The 23,482-nt window shown below is 40.3% G+C and overlaps 1 protein-coding gene across 10 annotated transcripts in view; it reads left to right on the forward strand.

The window, feature by feature from the left end:
- DENND1B (DENN domain containing 1B) overlaps nt 1–23,482 on the forward strand; it is a 259,365-nt gene that overhangs the window by 217,267 nt on the left and 18,616 nt on the right. For 9 of the 10 annotated variants that reach the window (XM_089906480.1, XM_089906469.1, XM_089906471.1 and 6 more), the window contains 3 exons: nt 2,819–2,875; nt 3,723–3,830; nt 12,365–12,421. In XM_089906480.1, the coding sequence (XP_089762606.1) occupies nt 2,819–2,875; nt 3,723–3,830; nt 12,365–12,421 (222 nt within the window). The remainder of the gene's footprint in view (nt 1–2,818; nt 2,876–3,722; nt 3,831–12,364; nt 12,422–23,482) is intronic. The other variant, XM_089906457.1, reaches the window with a different exon arrangement.

Below are 23,482 nucleotides of genomic sequence, written 5' to 3' on the forward strand. Positions count from 1 at the left end.
TGCTAATAAGGAGCCATAAAGAAAACTCGAGTTGTCCTATACTTAGAACATTTTTCTATCTTTTGTTTTCCATGCTAATAAGGAGCCATAAAGAAAACTCGAGTTGACATACATATCTTCTTATACATCTAAAAATAACAGCAAAGTGAATATATATTTGATTTGGCTAAAAGATTTTCTGAGTCAACTTTCTTGTTAGGTCTTTGCATTCTAAATTATTAGCCAAAGCCGTATTTGCTGGGTGCTTTTCTGCAGAGAATACTTGTTTGTTGATAAGTTTCCACTTGATAAATTGAAAAGGATAGAGAGATCCTGTATCCCACCTTCCGGATGGTCTGAAAGAGGTCAGTGAGGGGGAGGTGGACAGCAGGCATGTGAGTGAATCAGCACAAGGATAGCTGACCATGACTGACACCTCACTCAACTCTGTGCATTAGAAGCATCTGAACGATGAGTGTGAATCAGGTGGGTTTTGAAAGAATAGAGGCTATTTAGGCAAACTAGAATATAGTCCAAATGTGAGTAAAGATAGGTGCAAATTTGAGGAGACTAGAACAGGAACATTTTTGAGGGGAGTAATTACGCATTTTTACCTAACGGGAATGTAGGCATTAATATAGGACCCTTGAAATAGATTCAGTGGCTTTACCACTAAAATAATGCATGCGAAAATGCTCTATTGATTCTAAAGAACCATGGAAATATAATTTAGTGTTATGTGGCTTTTTAGATTATCTTTTGCTGTGTCTCATATGTTTTGGTTTTGCCTCATTTACAATAACGAAATAACTGTTTAGTTCAGTTCAGAACATTTCTTGAGCAGTTACTGTATGCCAGATGCTTGCTGAGTACTTCGGATATTAACAGGCCCCTCTTCCCCTCCGTGAACTTGGGAAGACCCTTCCTGGAAGTAACTTGGCTTCATCTGCATGACCTGAGTCTGTAGAATAAGACTCACAGTGCCATTTCTTTCGTGAGGCTTAGATTCGGTGGACGTATTTTAAAAACCTTAGTTTCTCCTTCTTCTTGGGAAAAAGTTGGACTTGGACCTGGATTTGAATCTAGGCTGTGGAGGCTTATACCCTCTGAGTCACTTTCCTTATTTGTAAAATGTAATAATAATAGTACTAACTCCATAGCGTTGTGATGATTAAATGAGGTAAAGCATGCTCGGTACCCAGCGCACAAACGCCGAGGAAGCGCAAAATAAATGTGAATTTCTTTTCACTTCTTCTGTGGGTGGGAATTTCCAGTGGGAACTGAGCTTTTCTGAAAGCCCCCCGTGGTCTTCAGTTCACTCACACTGCACGGGAACCACAGCGGGACCTCACGGCCTCCGATGCTGGAGCCAGGTTCCCCTGGAACATGAACAGAGCCTTTAAATTGTTAAATGACTTGTAATTTTTTCCAGGAAAACTGTATATGACATAGACACAACAAGACTCGTGTTTGCCTATAAAAGCACTTTGTAAAGTTGCCTGAGTTTCTTCTTTTTTTTTACACCTTTATTGGAGTATAATTGCTTTACAATGGTGTGTCAGTTTCTGCTTTATAACAAAGTGAATCAGCTATATATATACATATGTTCCCATATCTCTTCCCTCTTGTGTCTCCCTCCCTCCCACCCTTCCTATCCCACCCCTCTAGGTGGTCACAAAGCACCGAGCTGATCTCCCTGTGCTATGCGGCTGCTTCCCACCAGCTATCTATTTTACGCTTGGTAGTGTATATATGTCCATGCTTCTCTCTCACTTTGTCCCAGCTTACCCTTCCCCCTCCCCGTATCCTCAAGTCCATTCTCTAGTAGGTCTGTCTCTATTCCTGTCTTACCCCTAGGTTCTTCATGACATTTTTTTTTCTTAGATTCCATATATATGTGTTAGCATACAGTATTTGTCTTTCTCTTTCTGACTTACTTCACTCTGTATGACAGACTCTAGGTCCATCCACCTCACTACAAATAACTCAATTTCATTTCTTTTTATGGCTGAGTAATATTCCATTGTATATATGTGCCACATCTTCTTTATCCATTCATCCGATGATGGACACTTAGATTGCCAGCAAACACCTGAAAGAATGCTCAACATCATTAATCATTAGAGAAATGTAAATCAAAACTACAATGAGGTATCACCTCACACCGGTCAGAATGGCCATCATCAAAAAATCTAGAAACAGTAAATGCTGGAGAGGGTGTGGAGAAAAGGGAACCCTCTTGCACTGCTGGTGGGAATGTGAATTGGTACAGCCACTGTGGAGAACAGTATGGAGGTTTCTTAAAAAACTACAAATAGAACTACCATATGACCCAGCAATCCCACTACGGGGCATATACCCTGAGAATACCATAATTCAAAAAGAGTCATGTACCAAAATGTTCATTGCAGCTTTATTTACAATAGCCAGGAGATGGAAACAGCCTGAGTTTCTTAAAGTCCAGACATTTGCCTAAATAACCTGCTGCTCTGATGTGCTTTCTCTTTTCCTTGCCCACTTGTCAAAGTTTCAGATTATGGCTGGGCGGTAGTCATCTGGTGGCCTCTTGTGTTTTTTAATAGTTTAGGAGGCGGAATAGGCTAACTGCTAGCCTTTGTATGATTCCTATGCAAACAGAGACTAATCATGCTTTCACCACCTCATTCAGGTGTAATAGTGTGTGGTATGTGTCCCTGAAAATAGAGCTTTAGATTATAATTTCTTCTTTCTCTATATAATATGAAGACTTAGTAATTTTCATTAAATGGGATCTCATGTACTTATTCCTTAAATGTAACAGAAGCACGCTGAGCCAGACACTGGTGTTATCATTTCCTAGGCAAAGAATCATGCAAAGCAGGGAATAAAGGAAGTGAAGAGTAAGCTGAGACACAAGGTACGTCCTGTGCTGCTTTTCATTCTGCCTTGATTCTTGCGTTAGTTTGAAGCTTATGCCTTACAAATCACACGAGATTTATGTTTCTAATGACTTTTGAAATATGCTTAGCCCTTTGTTCAAGACTGTATTTTTCATGACAAGCCCTCTGGCAACTATCTGCCATTCTGTATGCACCCCCCGAATAATCTCTGTATTGTCTGCGTACTTTATCACAGAGCTACCAGGATCTTCAGAGGTGCTCTAACAGGATGTATGTTTTCATAAAGCTGATTGCCTTGATATCACAATTGAAATTCTTGCTTCAAGCTGAGAATTTTTTTTTTTTTAAAAGATGATCTTTGGTGCAGAATTAAGGCAGGAATGCCATCGTTTGGCTTTATAGGATCTTTCCAACAGTAGCTACTTTAAATTGAAGAATGTTCTTCATTTACAAAGGTGTATTTGAATCTGTGAATATTGCATATATGTGAATAGTTACGTTTATGTATATGTGTGTTTGATTTGATTACATGTAATATCTTTGCAGATTTTATCCGTTGTTGTGTTTTGAATTTCTGCCTCTGGAGGGAAGAGACTACTTAAAACTTTCATTGTAGTAATGGAGAGTGAGCGATCTTCGTATAAATTTTATTGAAATTGTTCAAAAGAGTCAGACTATTTTGGAATTTATTAATTCATAATATAGAAAAATGCATTTTCTTCCTAAATAGGTTTTCTTAAACTTATACCCCAAGTGTTATTTTGTTACTTGCATCTGTATTGGATACTTGATCTATTAAGCAAAAAAGTTTAGTAATAAAATGAGTATTTTAGAATAACCACTTGTATGCTTCTTCACGTGTAGGAAAATGAGGACGATTATGGGACTTGTTCTGGTTCTGTACAATATACGCCCGTCTACACGCTACGCAGTGAAAAGGGAAGAAACCTAGCAAGGCGTAAGCTTGCCCAGGTGAGGTTGTTTACCCTCCCATCTCCCAGATTCTAAAGTCATGCAATTCCAATCAATTCTTCAGGAAAATTTGGAACCCATTGATTTTTTTTATCACATGGTGAGAAACCCTGCGTTGACGGTCAAGGAGGTGAGTAGGTGGCGTCTGGGCCACGTAAGAGGGTCCTGGGAGCCCAGGGTCCAGGTCCCAGTCTGTACACACGTCACTGGGTCATGTCCTCCTGGTGAGTGGAGAGAGACAGGGCAGTGTGTGGTGGCCCAGGACTCGGGGTAGCTTATTGATGGCTTCCTTTAGTACAAAAGTAAGATGAAACTCATACGTGGGGATTTGACTGCTAAAGTAATCTGTAGAAATTAGAATATGAAGTAATGGATGTCTGTCTTTTTCTAAAGTTAGATATTTTATTTGCTATCAATAGTTAAAGCTTCTGCTTCTATCTAATGCTACTTAAAATATTGTCCTAAAGTAGGAAAGGGCCCAGGATCATAGCTGTATGTGTCTCTGATTTTGCATCATAAGTGTGTTGCTGCTTGTTTTAAGGAAGCAAAATTTGCATATGCCAAATCATACTTTAAGTGGTCTTAGAAAACTAGCTTTTAAAAGGAATTCTCAAGTGGATTATAGTTACGAAACCATGGAACTGGAAGCAGCTGCAAAGCTTCATTTATCACAGTCACCAAAGTTTACAGTTGAGGAAGTTGGTAGCCGAATGGTCCCATCACTTACCTGAAGTCTTGTAACTAGTTAGTGGCAGGGCTGGACGAAAGCCCACCTCCGGTGCTCAGGTAGCTCCCTGGATGTGCAGACACTTAGTGCAGGGCTTTCCTGTGTCTTTAGGAATGGGGAGAGGGCCCTGGAAGCGGTGCTAAAACCTCAGCCTTTGTAAAGAAGACCCATTCGTTTGGTTGTTCAACAGCTATTACGCGCCAGGCACCTTTCTAGGTATTTTGGAAAAACATAAAAAAATCTCTGCTTCAGGGGGCTCTTTTTATAACATACAAAGTGCCTTCTCTATGATTTATCCATTTGTTAAGCTTACGTTTTCATACATTAGTATTGCTTAACTGCAGCGTATTGGTCATGAATGCTGGTTGCATGACCTGAATTATTTCAATGAAATAATTATTCCACAAGGGTAGGAAACTTTCCTGGCTACCACCATTAACTGGAAAACATTTATTAACTTGTAAATTCGTGATGGATTTGCAATCAATTTCTTAATTTTTCTCCTTAGATTAGATTAGATTTTAGATTATCATGATAGATTTTTATGTGAAAGAAATGTGGGAGTCTTTGTTACCTGCAGGATGCTTTAAGATAAAAAGCAAACACTTAAATTGGAGAAATCCCTGTTCTAAATGTCAGTTTTAAATTAAGGAAATTATTTTTCTCTCCTCATATTTAAAATTTTAAATCTGCCTTTTCTTTAACGTGGCACAATATTTTTATGATAACTTAATTATAAAGTACATTACTGATTTCTGTTTTTGTTTGTTTTCTTTGAATTCCTAGAGACACAGTTTCTGATAGAGAAAATTATATTAGGTAATAGAAAACCTTACAGGATAATAGGTTACATTCATCACATACTTACCCTGAATCTTCATGGCTATCATTTGCTGTAATACCATTCGTGTAGTTGTCTGCATTCATTAGTTAGCATTTTATGGTTTTCAGGTGGACATGACATGACTTTAACAAGAATTAAAAGAAGTAGGGCTTATTCTTTTGAGAATTATTATTTTCCTACTCGGTATATAGGAATTTGTTAAACCGACATATTTAGATTTATTGTGCCGGTGCTGACAGTGTCTGCGCAACAGTCTTTGCAAGTGATAAATACCTGAGTTTCAGGCAATGTGTATGCCCAGAATATGTTTCTTTGTATACATCTGTCCCATTATGTAAATAGGTACATACATCTGTGTATATGTATTTTAACAGCTAAATTTTTTGAGTTTATATTTCCAACCGTTTGCAACCCGGTATTTATTGTAATTTAACTTTTTGCTTTTGCTTGTATTTCTACTATAATTGAAATTTGATAGCTTTAGATTCACATAGACACTAACCAAAGGAGGTAAATTTTGGGCCCTTTGGCAATTCTTTTCCTTGCTACTTTCCACCCTTACTTTTTTTCCCCATAGCTGCCAGAATGCATGTTTTCTTGCAATACTAATTTTACTTCTTTGAGCTGAAAGTTATAGGGCTCTGAAATGATAGCCAACTTGTGGTCAGCAGCTTATTTATAAAAGCAGACCATGGTACATTCAAATTGAAATTGTCATCTAATTCCAGATCTGAATTATTTCTTTAATTTCATAGTGTTAGCAAACACATACACGTGAAATACGACAACAGCAGGACACTTATTACGAGGATCTAGGTGTTCCTGCCTCCATGTGCTGGGGGGATTGGGACTGGAAAACGGGAAAAGCAGTCGGGGGAGAGTATCGACCCCACCATCTTCTCTGTCTGTCTCACCTGGTCTGTTCTCTCTGCGTGTTTGTTCACTGTGCATTCTGTAGATCGGCTTTCTCAGCTCCTCTGTCCCTTCGGTGAGCTTGCAGGCCCTCAGTTCAAACAACTGCTAGAAATGGACCACATATACATATGGCCACTCTTTTCTTTGGATTCCTTTCCCATGTAGGCCATTACAGAGTATTGAGTAGCGTTCCCTGTGCTACACAGTACGTCCTTATTAGTTATCTATTCTATATATAGTAGTGTGTATATGTCAATCCCACCTGAAACTAACACAACATTGTAAATCAACTATACTCCAAAAAAAATTGTTTTTAATTTAAATTTAAAGAAAAGAGAGAAATTGACCACAATTCCCAAATCCAGTTTCTTGAGGAAGGACGTAATCAGCCCATGTGGATCAGGCTTCAATCCTTGGCTCCGTCGACTCTAGCCAGAGAGGCCGGGAGAGGACCACGTTACCACAGACACTGGGACGGTGGTGGGTGCGAACAGGGAAAGCAGTTCTCAGAGTAGGGGTTTTAAGGGGTGTGACAGTATCTCAGAGGATTTCTCTGTTTCTAATTGCCTTATAATGCTATTTGCCAAGAAGTCATCTTTGCAAAAGAAGAGAAAAATCTGTATTTTTGAGTGGTTAGAGGCTGGATCTTTGTCCCACAAATCTGAAGCTTGGTAAGTTTAAGGTCAGCCTACCCTGATGGGCTGCTGTGGCCTCCGTTCTCGCGGGAGAGATGAGCCACTTACGCCAACAAAAGGACCTCAGCAGAAATAAGCTTCAGATGCAATATTTGCACTTTGGGCAAAGAGATCAAGAGGGGTCAGGCATAGTCTACTGCCTTTTCTTTGTGGTCTGGTATTGAGAAGCTTCCTTGGTTCACTTTTTGGAGATAATCCAATCTCATTGATTTAATCAAAATAAGATCCAGTATCCTGTGGAGCAGACAAAGTTGATGCTAGAACCATGTGCGTGTTGTTCTATGGTGATTCCCAAATCAGTATGTTCTCTCACTCCTATCTCCACAAGTTGTAATACTATTAGGATCTGAGCACATTAAGATTTTCAATTAAATATGGAAGCAATTCTGGGAGTAGTTGGATGCGGTTAAAGAAAGAACCTAGATATCAATAAATACGTCAGAGACACTGATGTTTATTTGTTTATATTCTACCTATTTCCAAAAATAAATTGATATCTTACAAAGAATCATAGAATAAAGAATTAAAATTCATTTAATTTAGGGAAGATTCACGGCAGAGAGAAAGTAAGTGTAGTAAGAAACTAAGGCCCCGTCCCGTGCTTAGCAGCCAAAATGAAAAAGCACAGCTACTATGATTCCTAATGCAGAGATTTAGAAAGCTGTTCAGGAGATTCATCACCATCTCAGGACATGGGGCTGGCTGCACACGGTCCCGAGGAGGTACCTGGCAAGGATCCCTGTGTCAGGAGACGGAAGGTCGGTTTTCTTTATTTGGTCTCTCCCATGCAGTCTCATGATGTGAAGCGCTCAGGCTCATCAGGACCTTCCTCAGAGCCCCCTCAGCTTCCTCACTGTGGCCTCAGCTTTCACATGAGTGTTGAACTGCTTAAAAAGATGCAAAGGTTACAAGGAGAAATAAGCCTAGAATACACTCTTTCCTTCGTTCTATAGCATCTCTCTCATGTCAGTACTGGCTTCTCCGGAAGCAACCATGTCCTGGGCCGCATCTTATATTTGATTGTTCACGTGACCAGATTCTTTTTTTTTTTTTTTTTTTTTTTTTTGTGGTACGCGGGCCTCTCACTGTTGTGGCCTCTCCCATTGCAGAGCACAGGCTCCGGACGCGCAGGCTCAGTGGCCATGGCTCACGGGCCCAGCCGCTCCGCGGCATGTGGGATCTTCCCGGACCGGGGCACGAACCCGTGTCCCCTGCATCGGCAGGCGGACTCTCAACCACTGCCACCAGGGAAGCCCCAGATTCTCTTAAAAGACTTGCTTGGTGGTAAATTCAGTTACTTGAAAGCAAGATTCTGTAGATACCTATGGGATTTGGTGATCCAGATAATTTTGATGTTCTTACTACTATTTTCTAAACCTCAATTGTGATAGAGTTGAGATAACATTAAAGGGCACTGGAGCAGCCTTGGAAAACACAAGGAAAAGAGACAGTTCCTTGATTAACAGTCTGTGTGTGTTTGTGCGTACTACAGGATTAATTTAAAACTCCCAACAATCCAAGCAGAGTGGGAACTGTTACCCCCATTTTTTCAGATTTAGAAATGGAGGAGCAGAGGGGTTAAGAAATGTGCCCAAAGTTCTACAGTAAAAATAGAGTAGGGATTGAAAAGCAGACAGACGGACTGATTCTGGAACGTTAAGACCCTGGCCACTGCTCTCATGCTTTGCTTTGAGAGGGGTGCTCTTGGAGGAGGGGCTGTTAGAGGCAGGGGTATGGACTTTACAGCCAGAGAGTGTGGACTTGGAGGAGGCTGCTGGCATCGAGCATGAAGCCAGACACACCATCTCTAAGCCTTAATTTCTACATTTGTGAAACGGTAGGAACAGTCCGTGTCATCTTCCGAGGATGCTGTAGGCATTATAGATCATGTATGTAAAGCACCTGCCACACAGTAGGCGCTAAGTAGTTGGCCGCTGTCCATTTATACATAAACACATATCTTGAGCTTCAGGTCTTTTATAGCAGTGGCACCATCTGACCTTCTTCTCTGTTCTCTCTTTCCAGAGTCACTAACAATCCTGTAGTCACTGAAGCATTGGGGACCCTAAAATTATCTGTCTTCATTCTAAGTAGGGATACCTTTAGATCTCAGTTTATGATTTGGAAAGAAATATACAACTTTTTGTTTTCAACCAAGAAATCTCTTGGTTTATAAGCTTATAAGACCTGAAGTATGCCATTTTATTGTCAGATTATCTAAACAGAGGATGTGGGCTTGCCTCATCCCTAACCTGTTTGCTTATCCATTTGAAAAGTCAATTTTGGCTATATAAGAAGAACTGTACATTTCCAGTTTCCCAACTAGATTTGTGTAAATGAAACACTTTATCTTCATCCATTTTTCGAAAGAGAAAAATGAGACTTTGGTAATTTAAATTCCAAGAGTGTATTTTAAAGTAAAAAAAAATAAAATTTTATAATCTGGGTACTGTAGAAAAGAACAAAAATTGAAATGTGTGGTGTTTTAAGCTTCCACGACTTAGCTTACTTTTGAAATGGGTTGTGAATCTATATCTGCTCGCAACAAATGGTAATTTGTGCATTGGTCTGCTAATTAGTATGGTTATTTCCCGTTTTGTTGATGAGGCTTAAATAAATGTCAGGGGTATAGCCATGAAGATCTTCCAATTAGGCTTCACATTTGTAAAACCCAACCCTTTTCCCTTTTGTGTGAAGATGACAGTTCCAGCAGCAGCCCCAGCCTAACAGGACTCCAGGGAAAGGTTCCTCCTCTGGTTTTATTGAAAATAGGGCCAGTTGGGTCCAGGGAGAATACCGCCACTGGCCATGGTGCAGAACCGTTTTCATCTTGACTACATACTTACCTTCTTTCATCCATTTTATTTTAGAACAAAACACTGTAGACTCAGTGAGCAATGTCTAGACTAAGTCTGTCATTTAAAATTATGTTTTAAAATATTTGCTTGTAAAAATGTATTGAAACTTTCTAAGAATGAGAAATAACTTTAATATGCAAAATTTATGTGAACCTAAGATACTGCTCCATATTTAATAATAATAGCCTTTCTTAACTTACTCTGGTAATCGTAATGTGTGCTGTGTGTCTGTGTTTCTCACAGGCTCACACACACACAACTAGACCAGTGAATGGCGAGCAGGTGTGTCGCTGTATTACAAGTCAGCCTTAACAGATGGATGGCCCTAAAGCAAGCAAAACCACTGCAGCAAAATCGAGTGAAAGTGGAGGATTGAAGCTTTTTGTTGTTAAGCCCCATTAAAACCCTGGCACACGTATCACTCTTAACTATTGCATGCCTGGGGCGAGTAGCAATCCACTCAGGTTTATTTTCAACCTGTCTAATTAATTATGTAAAAGCTGCATGAGAAAATATGAATGGAAGGTTATTTTTGCATTTGTACTATAATATAAAGTGTGTGACTGCTGACAAACGCCCTCACTTGGAATGTAGTCAAGACTTTAACCCAAATACAGTGTTTACAAATAGAAATATGCTCAATAGCCATAATGCCTCCTAATAAGCTGAGGTACTATTAATCTAGTGGCCATTTATTGTTTTTCAAATTACATTCACATGTAGACTAAGAGTCCGAGATATGAATAGTTCTTTAGAGTGAAGAAATAAGGACAAAGTTTATGCCATAAAATATGATATATGTGATTTTTCCATTTTTTACCCATAGTACAAGGTGATAATGTACACTTCAAATGAAACTGTATTTTTGAGTCCTTATGTATTTATTGGTTTATAAATCATCCTAATGCATTTGGAATATAGCACAGCGTCAATGAGCTCATTTTATAATTGATGAGTAATGTAATTTCATCTTTAAAAAATGTGCTTAGAAGTTGTATATGCCTTTTTTGGCATGTGGAGACTTGCAGGTAAGGCATTTGAAAGCCACATTTCAGTTGAATGGGAACTTAGATCCCAGTATGTAAGCATGTTTTAAATATGAGATGTCAGATGGTTTACATTTTACACAGAATAAATCTCATATTTTAAAATACTGCCAATGAATTTGTTTCTGTGAAATTTACCAGAAAAGTTAAACATTTAGATTCTCTAAATTGCTTAGTTCCTAAGCATCTAAGTGATGGGATATTCACACCTAGTAGGGTGTGGTTTATACTATTGTGTTTGTGACACACTTTTCTTCATTGGAATTCAGTGGAATCTGGGAATAAAATGAATGTAATTAAGGACAGTGTTTCTTTCTCAGGTGACAGAATAGATTTCAGAAAATGACATGCTTTTTGAGATCTTTGAAAAATATAGTCCATTGAATAGCTTTGCTTTATTGGTCAAGAAAGAAATGGCATAGTCATTGGTTTACAGAGGGAAGTAGCCACTTGCTTCTTCTGACCAAGAAAAAAATGACTGTAAACCACAATGAGAAAAAGAATTGTGACCTCAGGGGAAGGGGGAGAAATGAGTTTATGAAGGAGGAGAGCCAGATACTTGGAAAAAATACTTAATATAATATAAATCTTACAAAATAATAAAAATAAGTTTAACCAAATCATGGTAAGCCAAAAAAAAAAAAAAAAAAAAGAGAAACCCTAGTTTTTTATTTTTAGCACTGTGTTTACTTTGGCTCAGTATTGAGAATTCTGTTATTATGATTAAGCTAAAGTGCTGAATTACAGTGATCAGAAAGTGTAAGTATTAAAGTATGAGAGTTCCAAATGATAACGTTTTAAAAAATAATTTAAGTAAGTGTGTTTCTATTAAAAGATGCCCGCAAAAAGCACTGCCTAAATGAAAACATGGTTTAGCAGTCTGTCCAAAAGCCACTCTCTGATATAGCGTCTATGTAGTCTAATATACGCTAATGCCACGAATTTATAGAATTGATCCTTTCGGTCCAATGTGAAAATATGGGTACCATGTTGTTGTTTTAAAGAAGGTTATTTTTCTCTGTTGAAATAATATTAATTTCCAACATGTCAAATTTGATTATTGTTAACATCTGTGCCCTGCCAGCCCTTCTCCCCAACACCCCAGTTATGGATGACAGGGGTGCCCTCTAGTGACCATTAGGTAACATTTTCTTTCCTTGAAAGGATGGTTACGCAAGACAAAATCCATAATTATAAAATTTGCCTTTCTCTTTTAGAAACACAACATATTTGAGAAATTTATATTGTCCTAAAATTGTTCAAGAACACTGTTCTTTCAAAGAGATAATTCAAGACCAACTCCTTCTTTCAGCAACTGGCCGGGACTTCATTTTTAAAATGAAGCATACCTAGGGTATGATAAAGACTTATGTGAACATGTTCCCTGTATTTTATGAGATGTTTTTGGGTTGAAGTGTACCTTTTTAATGTTATACTTTTACTCTTCAGATTTATTGCCACAGATGGCTATGTCATTCATCACAAAGTCTTGAAACAAAAACAAAGGTACTTAAATTTTCCACTTGGTAAATATATTGAGTATTACCATTCTAGACTTTACATCGGTAATTACATCACTAAGATCTTTCTGTTCTGTTTAATTTTGTGAGAGCTTTTTCTCGTTATATCTTTATTTTAAGGGCTTTTGGTGAAAGTAACAACAGCCCTCTATTCCAAAAGTCCCCAAGTTTTCTAGACAAATTCTTATTTTCTCCCAGGCATCCTGGCATACAGAAATGATGACTTTCTTCCTGTTGTGTGTATAGGAACTGCTTTTAAGGTTGGTCAGAGGTTAGTGTTAGTGTTGATGAAAGGAAAGGCCAGTCTTGTCTTTGTAGGTGTTCCTGCTGCTGTGCGTTAGTGTCCCCGAGAGAGAGAAATTGCCAGGAGTGTCACTAGATGTGTAACTAGAGAGTATTATAGAACCTTATTATTATCTGAACCGGATTTATGTCTGTTACACATGATTATATTTCCTGGTATAGAACATAAAGTAGTAGCATGATGCATAAATATCTTAACAAGTTACAAAATAGGACTACTTTGTGTGCAGCCTTCTCTGGAAGTTCTTCGTGGCTTTTCTAACACTTGAGTCTAATCCTGGTCAGGTTAGTTAACACACATCCCTCACCCCCCACAACTACCACTTACTTATTATAGCGAGAACGTTGAAGACTTACTCTCTCTCTTAGCAAATAAGCAACTCTCAAGTATACGACGCAGTGTTGTTAACTGTAGTCAGCATTCTGCACGGTCCCTGAACTTATTCGTCTTGTAAGGGTAAGTTTGTACCCTTCGACCAGTGTCTCCTCATTTCCCTCACCCCCTAGCCCCTGGCAACCACCAATCTACTTTATGTTTCTCTGAGTTTAGCTTTTTTAGGCTCCACATGTAAATGAGATCATACACTATTTGTGTTTTCCTCTCTGGCTTATTTCACTTAGCATAGCATAATACCCTCCAGCTTCATTCATGTTGTCACAAATGGCAGGATTTCTTTCTTTCTATGGCTGAATGGTATTCCTCTGTATAAACATACACCACATTTTCTTTATCCGTTCCTGTACACAGGCTGTTTATGTATCTTGGCTGTTGTGAAAAGTGCTGCAGTGATTGTGGGATGCAGATAGCTCTACGAGACAGTGATTTCATTTCCTTCTGATAATTACCCAGAAGTGGAATTACTGATCATATGGTAGTTCTATTTTTAGAGTTTTGAGGAACCTCCATACTGTTTTCCAGAGTAGCTGCACCAATTTGCATTCCTACCAACAGTGCACAAAGGCTCATTTTCTCTACACCCTCTCCATTATTCCTTCCCTCTTGTCTTTTTGATGATGGCCATTCTAACAGGTGTGAGGTGTTATCTCATTGTGGTTGTGATTGGCATTTTCTTGATGATTAGTGATGTTGAGCACCTTTTCAATGTACTTGATGGTCATCTGTATGTCTTTGGAAAAGTGTCTGTTCAAGTCATTTGCCCACTTTTTAATCAGATAATTATTATTTTTGCTATTGTATGAGTTTCTTATATATTCTGTATATTAACCCCCATCGAATATATGATTTGCAAATATTTTCTTCCATTCCATGAGAATGGGAGAAATTTTCATTTTGTTGATAATTTCTTTTGCTATGCAGAAGCTTTTTAGTTTGATGTAGCCCCATTTGTTGATTTTTGCTTTTGTTGCTTGTGCTTTTGGTGTCATATCCAAAAAAATCATTATCAAGACTGATGACAGGGAGCTTTTTCCCTATGTTTTCTAACATTCTATGAGTTTTACAGTTTCAGGTCTTAAATTTAAGTCCTTAACCCATTTTGAGTTAACTTTTATTTGTGATGTAAGGTTAAATTCATGCAATTTCATTCTTTTGCATGTGAATATCCAGTTTTCCAGCATCATTTATTGAAGAGACTACCCTTTCACCATTGAGTATTCTTGACTCCCTTGTCAAATCTTACTAGACCATAAGTGCATGGGTTTATTTCTGGGTCTGTGATTCTGTTCCGTTGATCTATGTATATTTCATACCAATAACATACTGTTTTGATTACGATAGCCTTGTAATATAATTTGAAACCAGGAAGTTCAGCTTTGCTCTTTCCAAGACTGATTTGGTTATTTGGGGTCTTCTGTGGTTCCATACAAACTATAGGATTCCTTTTCCTATTTCTATGAAAAATGCTGTTGGAATTTTCATAGTAATTGCATTGCATCTGTAGCCGGCTTTGAGTCATATGGACATTTTAACAATATTAACTCTTCATATCCAGGAACACAGGCTATGTTTCCATTTATTTGTGTCTTCTTCAGTTTCTTTCATCAGTGTCTTAAAAGTTTTTGTTGTATAGATCATTCACTTCCTTGGTTAAATTTATTTCTAAGTACTTTATCGTTTTTGATGCCATTGTAAATGGGATTGTCTTTCTTTTTCAGGTAGTTAGATCATTGTTAGTGTATAGGAATGCCAGTTTAAATCATTTTTATTGACCTGTTTTAAATGGCTGATGAGCCCATCAAAGGAATTCTTTATCTTTTGTATCATGTTTTTGTTTACAATTCTATCATTCAACTTGACTCTTTTATAGATTCCATCTCTCTGCTGTCATCCCATCTGTTTATGCATATTCTCCTTTTTATTTTGTTCTTACTTTTCATGTCTGGTAGTTCTTGGGTGATGGACCCCATGTGTAAAAAAGCAGTAGAGAGTAAGTTAAATAGTACTTACACCCAGAAATGGTGTGAGGCCATTAGTACAAGAAGTTGAGTTCATCATGTGTTGGACTGGTTGGGATTTTGTTGTTGACATCATTACCTGCAGTGGCTGCTGTTATTATAGGTGTGTGTAGACGGCACTACTTCTGGAGGTACCGGAAGGTTTTTCTCAGTGTTCCACCTTCACCCTCAGCTGTCGGCAGTCCCTCTACATAGCGGGTCTCTCTCGGTGTTTGCAGCCATCCCTCAGCAGTTAATTTCTGTTGCTAGTTACGTGGTCCTAGCCTTATGGGTTTTCTGTGCTCTGGTCCAGCTTTGGTCTTCATAGGCCATGTGCCCCTGTGGCTCAGGTGTGGGACCTCCTCAGCATCCCTCCCTTCCTGCTTGTGGTGGATAAACTTCCCTTTACCTGTGATTGGTTTGGGGCAGTTTGCAGGCCGCCTGCCCCTCCCTAGTGGTGGTAGACTTATGCTTGGTATCCATGTAGGATCCTGTGCCTGTCAGGGCCTCCGGCTCCTCCCTGGGGTGTAGAGTTTGTACTTCTACACCTGCCCCCGTGGTCTTGGGGTTGAGTTTTCTGACGTCTGCCAGCAGCTCTGGCTCTTGCTGTATGTAAATGAAGGACCTTCAGGAGTCAGTGGGCTTCGTGCCTGTCTCCTGCTGGCCTGCACCCCCGTGGGAGTGCTTTCAGACTCCTGTCTGTCCCCAGTCCTTCTCTGCAGCACCAGATGGTAGAGTTGGCAAATAAAATTATAGGATTTTACCTGTGGAGAAGAGCTTGCGAGTGCAAACACCCCTGTCGCTGAGTCTACCAGCTCTCCCAAACCGGCATGTTAGTCCCCATGTGGTCTTGGTTGCATTTCAGCACGTTTCTTCCTCCCTGTTTATATTCCAGCTGCTCTTCTTCTGTGTGTGTGCTTTGCCAAGGATGAAATAGATCCTGGCTCCTATCTCTCTTTGGAGGGTCTTCTAACTCTATGGAATTCATTTTACTTGGTTGCCTTACAACTCAGCATTCTGATAGGTTCAAGAAAAAATTATGATATTTTTCTTTAAGACCATCCAGATGTTTGTCATGGTTAGGATGGGAATCGACATTCTTTTGCTGCTTTTTGCATTCAAAATGGAAGTGGATTTAGAAGCAAAATGAATTAAAAGATATGATTCTTGGCCTCAAGGACTTGGTAAGACGGGAATGTACTCACAGAGCACTGCTTTCATAAGGGAGGGCGTATCAGGTGACAGCCGAGTGATGGAGAATGAAGTGGCTGAAGCCGGCAGAGAAGGCGCCGTGGCTGTAGGAGGGGAGGCTGGTGAAGTGGTCACGGATGTGTCCGGACCACTTCAGAATCTTCCCGCCGGAACTAGTCTCACGTGACACTCACCTGCTCAGAAACGGAATCCTGACGCTTCTATTCAAGCTTATTTCCTTAGCCTGGTAATAGAAGCCCTTCATAACCTGAATTCATCAGACTTCAGCAAACACGTATCTTGTTAATCCTTCGATTTAACTTTCTTGCTGTGACGGAAATATCTTTGGAAAAGTGTCTTAATCTCTTGTCTCTTCACCTACCCGGACAGTAGTACTCTTGATCATTCTGTAACTACCACCTGTTTTAAAATTGAGGTTAAGACTTGCCATTTTAAGAAGGTCTTTCTTGGGTTAATTTTCAGACATTTCTTTTTTCTGAGTCTCTGAGGGCTGACTTATCTAGTGTAATTATAATGAAGAGTTCGGTTCAGAAAGCCAGAACACCTGGGTTGCAGTCTCGGCTCTGTCACTAACTGTCTAATCTTGCCCAGGAGACTTTACTTCATTAAGCTTTTGGTTCCCTAATATGTAAAACAGGGAAAATGCTCACCAGAGTGTGTGGTGAAGTAGATATTTAACGTATGACCTATAAAACACCTAATACACTGAAGCAAGTAAGTCACGGGTAAGGCACTTTGTGCTTCAGTTACCGCCTGTAAAAATGATAACACACGTTTTTAAACCTCTTTTCAGATTGCAAACTGCCATGTATTTTTAAGGTATTGGCATTATAATGCTGTATAGTAGCTTTCTTGATAACTTACTCCCGTATTATTTCACGCAGATATTTTTTGTGTTAGGCTGCAAAGTGCATAGGCCCAGGGGGTTGTCGTAGACTTTGGAAAAGCCAGGTAACGCTCTGGACCTCAGTCACTTCTACTCTGAAATGGGGACAGTAGCACAGAGAGTACCTCCTTTCAAAAAATTCATATATTACAAGCATCTCAATTTTATGAAGTCTAAAAACGTTTATTTTCCCATTCATCTGCCTGTATCCCTTATCCTTCCCTGGCCCCTTAACCCCAACTATGAATTTCAGCTTGCCCAGGATTTTGCCCTCGTGTTATATTTGTCTGCCATCTAGTGACAGAAATGGTAACTGCAGGATAACAGGCTCCTTGTGCATTGGGGAAGATCCTCACCATTTTACCCTCTGATATGCTTTGGGGAAACCATTGTAGTGAAAAGAAAGGAAACACTTATCTTGCTTGTTGTAGCTAAACCAGACTCATTTCTTGCTGCCTCATTAGACATGGGGTTTGATGGTATTGTGACCTGGACCCCCTGCCTCTGTCACTCTCCTCGTGTGTCTGCTCTTCCTTCCGGTCTTTTCCAGTCCGTTCTCTTTGCTTCACTCAGTGTCTCTCTTCTCTAATACAATATCTTCTCTAATAAATTTCATTCCACACTGATAGCTTTTTTGCATTAGTTTAGTATTTTTCACATTCTTAGTAAGCATCCCTTGCTATACAAGTGCTTTACTTCCAAAATATTGATAGTATATTAATTTTTCGCTTTATATTTTATATTTCTATGTGAGAAAATTTTTATTGCACAATTATGTGTTTAGAACCTAGTGAGTCCGATTGAAGATGTGTGACGGCCAATTCCCCATCTTTATTTTTAATTCTTTGCGTCAGAGGGATGTAAAACTGCTGGTTTTGTTTCCTTATGATGTCTTCTTGCATCCAAAAAATATACCCTTTTAGTGTAGTACTGGCTCCCAAGAGAGCTGCAAAGGCCAGTAGTTACTTGCTAGTTTGCACAGCCTCTGGGGTCAATAGTGCCTGACCATGGCTAGAGTTCCAGCTGCACTAGGTCTGTACAGTTCAGAAACTTCCAGACCTCCTTATTGATCCCAGTTTACCAGTATTTAAAGAATGTAGTTACAATTCTGTGTTGTTAGTATTGTTAGCCTGCTGATGGAACCTGCTTATTAGGAATGTTACAATTTGATATAAATCATGATCAGTATTAATGGTCATTTACGTAAGTTGCCATATGTGATCAAAAAGCTGAGTGCAGTTATATCCATAGGAAGAATTGTGTTTGTAACTGCTTTATTATATTCAGTATTTGGCATTTTCACCCTTTTCTGAAAATCTTGAGAGGAAGGGAACATCTTTTTCTTTTCTTTTGTGTGCCTCACAGCATGGAAGACAGTAGCTCACGTGTAGTAGGTGCTTAACGGATGTTTGTGGTGTGAAGAGATGCCAAGAATTTTTTTTTTTTTTTAAGTGAGGTGTGGCTGCTACTTACCTTCAAGGAGTACAGAGAAGCTTTCAGGAGGTCCTCAAATATTTGTTGAAGGGAAAAAACAATGAATGGCTTCCTGTTACCCTCCACCATCGGGGCCTGCAAGTTGGGTCTGTCCCCATCTCCATCCCTGCTACCACCTTCTGCCTTCCCACTCTTTCCTGCTACAACCTCTGATCTCCCCCAGTTTCTGTGACCTGCTGTAAACTTACCCGCATCCAGCCTTGTGCCTTCTTAGTATACACCTGCCATCTAGTGGTCAGCCAGGCAACTGCAAGACCAGTGGGCCCTTAAATAACCCTGTGCACGGGACCCAGGCTCTGACCAACGGGGCACCGTAGGCGTCTTTGATTCCATTGTGTTTGCCCTGGTCGTCCCACCACGGGACATTTGCACGTTTTAGTTCCCCTTCTCATCATCTACTTAATTCCTACTGACCTTTCAGAGCTGAAGTCAAACATCCTTAAAAGGAAGCCTTCCCTTGACCTCCCTGACGAGGTCAGATTCCTTGTGGCAGTCATAGTTTAGTACAAGTTCCTGCTGTCGTAATTGTATGCTTATATTATTCAACTTAATCCATGTTTCATTTACTAGACCATAGTCTCCATGAGGGCAAGGGGCCCTGTTGTCGGTCATACTCATACTGGCATGTAGGCCACTACCTGGTACATGCAGGCATTTCTGTGATCTTTACTGAATGAATGAGCATAACACTCCTCTGTGCCTCGCGGGTGCTGAAAATGCCCATGTCGGCCAGTTAGCGCAGTACCGTCTTCTTTGCATTATGTATTTTCTTATCAGTTTTAAAATTCGTTGAAGTGCTCAACAGAAACTACTACCATGTATGGAGGTATTCATTTATTCACGAAACACTAACCGCCTGCTTTAAAGAAGAATTTTTTATTAAAGGGTAGAATTATAATGCCCTCATTTTATTTGGCTCATTAGCTAATGAGAAAGCCAGTAAGATGTAAAAAAAAAAAAAACTGATACAAAGGATATTTCAAAGAACAGACACCTAGACAGTCAAAAATACTGAAGTGTACATGCTAACAGGTACTAAAACCGTCGTTGTCTGCACCATATACCTGCGGCTCCACTGGGCAGAATTTGCTGCATCTCTGGGGACAAGAAACATTTCCGTTGCTGTCAGTCCTCCCCAAGGTCCCTTTGGTCTCTGCAGGGTTATTGATAGTGCCTATGGGACTTCCCTGGTGGTGCAGTGGTTGAGAGTCCACCTGCCAATGCAGGGGACATGGGTTCGTGCCCCGGTCTGGGAAGATCCCACATGCTGCGGAGCGGCTGGGCCTGTGAGCCATGGCCGCGGAGCCTGCACGTCTGGAGCCTGTGCTCCACAAGGGGAGAGGCCACAACTGTGAGAGGCCCGCGTACCGGAAAAAAAAAAAAAAAAAAAAAAATAGTGCCTGTGAGCCATGCAGACCTCCAGAGCGCTGGACAATCCCCCAGTCTGCCCCAGGAGGCTAGGCAGTACCTAACATTCCTTTGAGAGGACACCAGTAATTTTGGACCCATTTCAATATCTTTTACAGTTTTCCTGACATTCTCTCCACCTGTGATCCTCATGATCTCAAAGATTATTCTTGATCAGAAAAGAAGGCTGTTTTCATCAGGTTTGACCTGATTATTTACATCACACCTTTGTGAATCTAGAGCCATGCAATATAGGCCAGCTATGGCCACAATTTACTTCTGGAAGTTTTCGTAAGAAATCCGATTGGGCTGATAAAAGTCTCTGTTGTTTGCTATCTGAAGGCTAGGAAACTAAGCCCAAGAAAGCTTTCTACCAGGTAAAAATATGTTTTACCTGAAATAGCTACAAATTGGGGTGAATCCCTCTTGAGGTTCTCTGGATTTGCTCAGGCTCCCGGCCTGCTGGGAAAGGCGCCTTTGAGGCTGGACCCTGTCAGGTGGGTACCTTGCAGCTCTCCTGGGAGGGCTCTGTAGGCTTCGGCTCCATAAATCTACAACCTTTGGTCCACAGCAGAGGCTCCAGGTAAGGACTTGGTTGCACAGTTTGTCCAGTTGTATCCTGGGCAGGTCGTTAGAGACAATGAAAGATGGAGAGCCCTGTAGAATCAGGTAACCCCACAAAGTCTCCTGAACACCATCCAGATTCCGCTGACAGGACACGCCGTCGTCTTTAGCTCCTTTCAAAGTCTTTTGCAGTTTTCCTGACACTAATATGTACCACACGCTGCGTGGTTCTGAGGGTACGAGAGAGAAGGGAGCAAGGCGCCTGTCCTCGGAACCGGCTGTGGAGCAGGGAGGAGGGGCTCTAACCAGGACGCGGTGCAGCGGGACAGGCCCCCGGCAGGTGTGCGTCTAGGTGCTCTAGGGATGCACGAGGCAGCAGCAAACTGACGCATGAGTGAGGAGGTAAGGCGGGAGGGGAGAGCAAAGCATGAAGGACAACTAGAGAAAGAGGGGAAAAGGCCAGGTGGGGGAGGTTCTGCTGGACCCGCACGCACGGGAGGGAAGACGGCTGGTAGAGCTGGAGCGAACACCCCTGCGGCAGAGTCTGGGCAAAAGTGAGGAGTCGGAGATTTATCCCAAAGACAGTGGGGAGCCACTGAAGGAGTTATGGAAAGAGGAGCAGAGCATTGTTGTATTTGCCTTTAAAAAGATGTCTCTGTCAGCAGCTCAGCGACTGTAGCTTTTCTACAAGGTGGGAGGAAGGAGGCTCAGATGCGGGTGGGCAGTTACAGATTTTCCAGTGAGTACAGACGCATAGTGGCAGAGACAGTGGGGCCGGGAGGAGGGGATCAGTGTAAGAGGAGAACCTGCAAGGCAGGGGGATCGACCTGTGCAAAGGTCCTGTGGTAGAACAACTCAGGGCAGGTATCAGGCGCTGTGTGGATCAGAGCAGAGTGAACCAGGGAGCAACTGCTAACTTTGTGGACGCCCAGAAAATGTCATCACAGGCTATTAACGCTCCCTAAAGATTAGAGGCACCAAAAACAGGATTACAGTCTTCTTTCTTGTGTCAGTAAATTAAAGAAACCTGGCCATTATTTGTACCCTGATCAAGAAGGAAAGAGTCTTTTCCCCCCTTTTCAGAAAAATTCATGGAAAAAGCTACACACATTTCAAAACACAGAAAAGAGAGAAGCTTCCATAACTGCACACGGCAGATGCACAGGCGATGGGAGGCTTACCTGTGACACTGGCTGGTTTTCCAGGGGCAAGAACCATGTTGTGTCATTTAGTGCAACTTTGAAAACTATTTATAGGGTCTTTTAAAAATGTAAAGCAACTTAATTTTTCTTTTTCTTTTTTCTCCATGTTGACTGCTTATAGCTCTCTCTCAATCTATTTCATAATCACTTTTTCTTTAAAGAAAGCTCCTGTTCCCAAATATAAGCCATGTTACGACTGTCCTGGCACTTGTTTCAGGGGGGTCTAGGTAATAATTTATGACGAACATGTTCATTGGCCCTTGGGAACTTTCCCACTGTACACCTGTTACTGCGAGGTTTCTATCCAGATCTGAAATAGAATAGTGTTTTTCTCTGAAAACATACCGTATACAAAGTCCATTCCACTGGCATCTGCAACTATTAACTATCTAACGTTATAGTTAGAAAAATAACGATATGCACAGCTTTTCAAAAGCTATAGTCAGTTTATTAAAATATATATTTTTTTAATTTTCATTGTGTTGGGATTATTTTTCTGTTAGTCATAGTTTCGTTTCTGTGTAGTTCAGTGTGCAGGTTTTCGGCAGTGATATATCTGTGAGTTATGAATCCAGATAAAGGTGCCCTCGTGTTGGCTGTGTATCACACACCCTGAAGAGTACACAGTATACTTTTTGCACTCTAAGCTTACTAGCTGCCAGTTACCCATAAAAGACTCCTGTTCATAAAATTATGACCAGGTCTTCTTGCCTGTGTCGTGTGTGCTGGGTATAGTGCAAACAATTCTTTATTTCCTCTGAAAGCACTGCGCCTGCGTCCAAACCCGTCAGAAACAGTGACGTAGAGATAATCTGGGTTCATGTGAACTCAGGAGCTGATGATGCTTTTGTTAAATATGCTGCCATTTCCCTCTACCTTGAATGTTGATCAAATTGTAATTATTTTTCTTCTTTCTTTTTTGTGACCTTAACAATAATGTAATATGAGGTCATCAAGCAGTTGACACATTCACCGTGTGTTTGGACACTGTTACTTCATACTGTACATGGAGATTGCAGGTCCTAATGAATTGAATTATTGCATATACATATTCGATAACTGTTCATTAGAAGCTCATTTCAGTTAGCCAAAGCATAACGCCCGTAGAAAGCAAAACATTAATCAGTTTTACTTCTGATTCTAATTCTCATTCTATTGTGAAAACTCACCCTAAGTTACACTTTTACACTCCTATGTATATAGAAATTGATAGAACTGTGGCCTAGATAGAAAATGTAAAACTAAATACAGAGGTACTTGTGAAGCGCTTATGACTTAAATGACTTAGACTGTGGAAAAGCAGGAGCTTCATTAAAAAAAAAAAGATATAGTTAATAAAAAAATAATTGAGAATCTATGGTATATGCAGGCAGATTGTAGAATATGAAACTAACTTGTGGAAGAAAATGAACAAGGGGCTGGCAACACATCAGGTTCCACTTTCTGGTTCTTATTCTTGATAAGGTGTGTGACCTTGAGCAATTATGGGGCCTCCCTGGTGTTCCTCCAGATGTACTGTGGGGTTCACTAGACATTGAGCTGCTTAAAGGCAGAGACTCAACCTAACACAACTCTGTATTCCCAG

This window comes from Delphinapterus leucas, chromosome 1 (assembly GCF_059928025.1).
Source record: "Delphinapterus leucas isolate spDelLeu-1000000601 "Yukka" chromosome 1, BTC_Dleu_Yukka2, whole genome shotgun sequence".
NCBI lineage: Eukaryota > Metazoa > Chordata > Mammalia > Artiodactyla > Monodontidae > Delphinapterus > Delphinapterus leucas.